The sequence below is a fragment of the Helianthus annuus genome, chromosome 10 (genome assembly GCF_002127325.2).
Source record: "Helianthus annuus cultivar XRQ/B chromosome 10, HanXRQr2.0-SUNRISE, whole genome shotgun sequence".
NCBI classification, from domain to species: domain Eukaryota; kingdom Viridiplantae; phylum Streptophyta; class Magnoliopsida; order Asterales; family Asteraceae; genus Helianthus; species Helianthus annuus.
The window spans coordinates 132,281,721-132,283,931 of record NC_035442.2 but is presented as its reverse complement, the minus strand read 5'-3'; the positions used below and the strand labels follow the sequence as shown (position 1 = coordinate 132,283,931).

Here is a 2,211-nt window from a genome sequence, read left to right as displayed (position 1 = left end):
GATCTATTGTGCGAGAGGGCTCTCTAGCGCGGACCCGGTTAAGACAACGTAGGCTAGACCTCCCGACATTCGCGAATAATTCACACCTTTCAAAAAAAAAAGAATAATAGTATTTCTAAACTATCCATTGACAAATTAGTTAATAAAGAAATATTGGATAAGAGCATCACGATCGAACCTTTGGCAGATCATGAAGTATCAACCCAACAACAAAACCTAATGCTCCAAAGGAAACCTAATACTCTTAAGGGAAGAAAAGAATAATTTACTAATATACCATATGCTTAATTGTTTAACAATTTCTAGTGCGATATACATATGGAACAATAAAAAATAACAAAAAAAAAAAGCAAAAAGAAAAACAAATAGTTAAAATAAGACAGGAGAACTTTTGATAAAAAATGGGAGATATCCATATAAATATTACCGTGTGATATTTCTTTTAATGTAGTAATACTACATCAATATAAGGATCTAATAAAAGCAAAATAATTACTAGTCCGTGAAAGAAAATTGTTCAACAATGTGAGATGGATCGTTTTCAAGGTAAAAACTTCTACTCCAAAGTTTACGCTAAGCTAGGGGATGGAAAGTTTATACAATTTTGGATTGATAATTGGTGTGGTATGGAGGCTCTGAGAATTAGGTGTCCCAATTTGTTCAAATTGGAGAGGAAAAAACGATGTAAGTTAGCGGATCGTATTAAACAGTATGATGGTAATTGGGAGTTGGCGTGGGACTGGACCAGAATTCCTAGTTCGGAAGTGGAGAGACAAGAGTTGGAGACTTTGTTGGGTATGATGGAAGGGCGCACCTTGAGTTTTGGTAGAGATTCTTGGTGCTGGAATTGGACAGGGCAGAAGGACTCGGACTTTTCGGTTCGTGCTCTGAAGAAGGCTATGGTGGAAGAATATCAGCAGGTTGGGTTTGTTATGTACTGGATCAAATGGGTGCCGATTAAGTGTAGCATTAATGCTTGGAGGGCTGCATGTCAGCGGATCCCAACCAAAACGGAATTAAGAAGGCGCGATGTTTTGACAGGATCTGTTACTTGCTCCATGTGTGAAGATCAAGACGAAACAGTGGAACACCTTTTCACCGGGTGCGTGGTGGCTATGGAAGTATGGGCGAGGATTGCTGCTTGGTGTAAGATTCCGCCTATCTACGCATTTGATGTTAAAGATTTGTTGGAATTATATAAAACTGTAGCAGGGAACAAGAAACGGAAAAAGATTATTCATGGAATCATTATAGCATCGATGTGGGCTATTTGGTTGGCGCGAAATGATAAGGTGTTCAACAGGAAGGAGACTAAAGCGGAGGTAATTGTAGAGAAGATCAAAGCAAATACGTTTTGGTGGTTTAAAAATAGGATTTCATGTAATAATTTCGTTTGGAACGAGTGGTGGAGAAACTCTATGTATTTGATGTAATGGTTTGGGCTTAAGTCCTCGTTTTGAGGACTTTTTGCTTTTGTTAATGAAGTTGAATGTTAAAAAAAAAAAGCAAAATAATTGATGGAATTTAGTTTGAAAATGTAGTGGATGCTACTTTCCACCATAACACAGATGCACCCATTTTTTATCAGGTGCATTTTAGCATCTTGACATCAATAAACCTTCTTTGTTTTAATTTAATATATAGAGTATAATTTATATAAAAAAAAACGATCCAAAATAATAAATGAATATTTAATTTAATTTAATGTATAATATAATAAATGAAATTATCATATTACTTTATAAAAATGTACTAAAAAACAGTTAAACATATTGTTTTAAATGTCGTTAAAAACATATTATTTTAAATGATGAACCATTTCTTTCCCTCGATTATTTGCACACTTGGTGTGTAGATAGTCAGCCCAAAAGGGACTTTTCGTCTTATATGCACACCCTGCAGTATCGAGTTGTGGCCAAAGCGCGGCGTTTTGGTCCAGTCAACCAGACAAAGACTGACGGATGTCTGACGGGTTTGTTGACCGGACCAAAACGCCGAGCTTTGGCCGCGTTTTGGTCATATCAATCAGAAACCCGGTCAGTCTTTTGTCTGGTTGACAGGACCAAAACGCGGCCAAAGCTCGGCGTTTTGATCCGGTCAATAGACCCGACAGTCTTTTGTCTGGTTGACCGGACCAAAACGTCACACTTTGGCCACAGCTCGACACTGCAGGGTATGCATATAGGACAAAAAAGCCCTTTTTGGTGTGCA

General features: G+C 37.5%; 1 protein-coding gene across 1 annotated transcript; it reads left to right on the top strand.

The window, feature by feature from the left end:
- The first annotated feature begins 530 nt into the window (after positions 1-530).
- Positions 531-1,433, top strand: LOC110882468. The gene has a single exon (XM_022130481.1). The coding sequence runs from the start codon at positions 531-533 to the stop codon at positions 1,431-1,433; it is 903 nt and encodes a 300-aa protein (XP_021986173.1).
- The last annotated feature ends 778 nt before the right edge of the window (positions 1,434-2,211 follow it).